The sequence below is a fragment of the Hippoglossus hippoglossus genome, chromosome 9 (genome assembly GCF_009819705.1).
Source record: "Hippoglossus hippoglossus isolate fHipHip1 chromosome 9, fHipHip1.pri, whole genome shotgun sequence".
NCBI lineage: Eukaryota > Metazoa > Chordata > Actinopteri > Pleuronectiformes > Pleuronectidae > Hippoglossus > Hippoglossus hippoglossus.
In genome coordinates this window covers 698,307-701,390 of record NC_047159.1, presented here as the reverse complement: position 1 = coordinate 701,390, position 3,084 = coordinate 698,307, and the positions used below count along the sequence as shown (strand labels likewise).

At 40.7% G+C, this 3,084-nt stretch overlaps 1 protein-coding gene across 1 annotated transcript in view; it reads left to right on the top strand.

Moving 5' to 3' along the window:
• The first annotated feature begins 1,606 nt into the window (after positions 1-1,606).
• The window catches only part of LOC117768374 (protein FAM240C), a 9,117-nt gene continuing 7,639 nt past the window's right edge, over positions 1,607-3,084 (top strand). Inside the window, exons 1-2 of the mRNA XM_034596658.1 lie at positions 1,607-1,719; positions 2,806-2,927. Coding sequence (XP_034452549.1) covers positions 2,806-2,927 — 122 coding nt within the window. The 5' untranslated portion in view covers positions 1,607-1,719. The remainder of the gene's footprint in view (positions 1,720-2,805; positions 2,928-3,084) is intronic.

The following is a 3,084-nucleotide window of genomic DNA, read 5'->3' as shown; positions in this document are numbered from 1 at the left end:
TCTGGTATGTTGGAATTATAACAGACTGGTGTGTGTGTGTGTGTGTGTGTGTGTGTGTGTGTGTGTGTGTGTGTGTGTGTGTGTGTGTGTGTGTGTGTGTGTGTGTGTGTGTGTGTGTGTGTGTGTGTGTGTGTGTGTGTGTGTGTGTGTGTGTGTGTGGGCATCATATCACGCCCCAAGAGGGTTGAAATGTCAAACGTTGTCACCCGACTGTCCAAGTGTGACACACACACACTTTTCCTCTCTTGTAAATGTCTCCTGAAATTCATGACATCATTGTAACAGCAGATCACTTTCTGTTTCTACACACACAGCGTTCCTTCAGGTCCACAGGATATATATATATATATATGTTACACACTCATTGGTGTTTCTGTCGTTGTGAGGACCCTGGTTGATCCAGTGTTACCTGGACACTGGTTCGTTATCTAAACCTGATTCTAACACAAACCTAAAGTCCTGAAACAGACCTTGAGTTGTGAGGACTCGACAAAATGTCGTCATAACACAAGTGTTTCTGTCCCTGACGACAATAACTTACACAACTTTGACCTCAACCTGAAACCGAATCTCCAGCTTCACTGGTTCTGTCTCCGAGTCCCCACAACATCACTACACACACACTCCCTCACACACACACACACACACACACACACACACACACACACACACACGCACACAGTGATTTAACTCTAATGGAGCCGATGGCTGAGTGACTGTGTGTGTTACAGGTGATGTGGGGACCAGTGTTTGTCGTCTTTATAGAGTCCCCACAAGTTTAGTCAGAAATGTTTTATTGTGATGACATAAGGTTCAAGTGGGTCAATAAAATGTCCTCTGAAGTCTTGGAGACACAACTGTGTGTGTGTGTGTGTGTGTGTGTGTGTGTGTGTGTGTGTGTGTGTGTGTGTGTGTGTGTGTGTGTGTGTGTGTGTGTGTGTGTGTGTGTGTGTGTGGACATCGAAGGGTCTGGGCTTTAGTTCTCTTTAGTCGTCATGGAAACACGAATGATCACATTTCCACTTTTTCCTCCATTTAGTTTTTTATGTCACTGAAAAGATAGAAATAGAAACATCAGCACTTTACAACACTTACAAATGTAACTAAATACATTAACTCAATTACTTTGAAGTACTTGTAGCCGACTTGTGTTTTTCCATTTCATGGTACTTTAGACCGTGTTTCTACTCCAATAACATTCATCATCTTTAGGTGCTTGGAAAATTAGGATTTTTGCACATGAAACATATGAAAAGCTTTTAAATGATTATTATAATATTGTTGATATTGAAAGATTTTTGTCATTTTTCACGTAAAATATGAAACATAAATTTTTCTCTAATCTGAGGTTTTACAGCTTTTATATCTTTCTTAATTAATTTAATAGTTTGTTTATTTTCAACAATTCAGTTTTTTAAATGAGTTAAAACTCGTCAGCCAATGAAAACCCAGTGTCTATAAATAAGTGGATTGTCTCTCCATCCTCTGTTCGTCCTCGTCTCTCAGTCGCTGCGTCCCAGTGGTCCAGTTTAATCCCAGTACAGACTGGGAGAGAGAGAGAGAGATGGACGAGAGAGCAACAGACAGATCAGAGGGGGGGGGGGGGGGTACATAAGCAGAGTTCATTTGTAACACGCACACACACACACACTCTCACACACACACACACACACACACCCTGGGAGGCTGACGGACGCTCGGCTGAAGGTCTGAACAAAGGTTTGTTTTCTCTTTTATATATAAATTATTCTCATCAAACCTCTTTTTAACATTTTTCTATTTGAATATTTATTCAGATCTGATGCAGAAGTCTTTTCAAAGTGTTGGTTTGAAGTTGAATTTCTTTTCTAACTTCAGGTCGACTGAGTTTGAAACTTAAAACTGTGAAAGTGAAAAGTGTAAAGGTGTAATTCAGAAGGTGAATTTAAAATAATATCAGTCGGATTCAGTTCAGCTCAAGAAATATTGTGGATACATGTTATATATATATATATATATATAAAGACAAAATGCAGAAACTTCACGTTGACTAAAATTTGAGTTATAAATTCTGACGCATGTTTCACAAGATAAAAAAGAAATGTGAACTTTCTGTAAAAAAAACTTTTAATTTGTAGTTCAACCAAAACACAGTGTTTGTGTGCTAATTACAGCTCAAGGTATTTTTTAGTTTAGTTTTTAGTTTATTTAACTGTTGAGCCACAGTTAGCTCTAATGCTAAGTTCCGATAGCCACGGCTAACCTCAGCAAAACTAATCTCATAGCTGCTTTTCTTTTTTTCTGACTCCAGTCTATTTCTTTTGTCGATAAACTGCCTCATTTAAATTAATGTCTCATTGATTTCTGGAGAAAATGTTCTGTGAGTAACATTTACAAAAACCTTTGTTATCAATGACACCGGTGGCCATTTTGAAAACTGCAGTCAGTGCCCACTTTGCCGCGCTCACACTCGAACACTCACGAGCCATTTTCAGACGTGCGCTCCGGAAGATGTTTGCACCAGAGTTTGTGATGTCAACATGATCACGTGACCTCAGAGGTCACACGTCACTTCCTGTCTCTGTCTCTGCACCCGGCTGCCCCCCCTCTCACCTGAACCAGGAGGAGGATCTGATGCTGTGAACGAGTCTGTGCAGAAAACCTGCTGCTGAGTTGTTCAGCTGTGAAACACAAACTCTGGAGACAATTCTCCTAAGTTCCGTCCGTCTGTTCATCATGGTTTTGTTTTGCTGTTGAGTTGATTTCTAGGAGCTGGTCGTTCTCCTTCGGTTGAACAGCGTCACTGAGAGTTTTGTGTTTCTGCAGATGAGTGCGGCTCTGATCCATGACCGGCTGCACATTAAGACGTTCTGGGAGAAGAAGATTAACTCTGAGGGTCAGTTTGCTGACAACGAGGAGCAGAGGATGAACAAGAGCGCACTGAACAAGTCAGTAACACACGACAGCTCAACAACACACAGTTACACAGCAGAAAGTCCAACTCTAAGTTCCATAAGTCTCAGACCACATCTGTTTTCAACGTTGAGTATATAACTACTAAACTATAACTCTGCTACGGAGCTCCAGAGTTCAAGAGCCACTAAT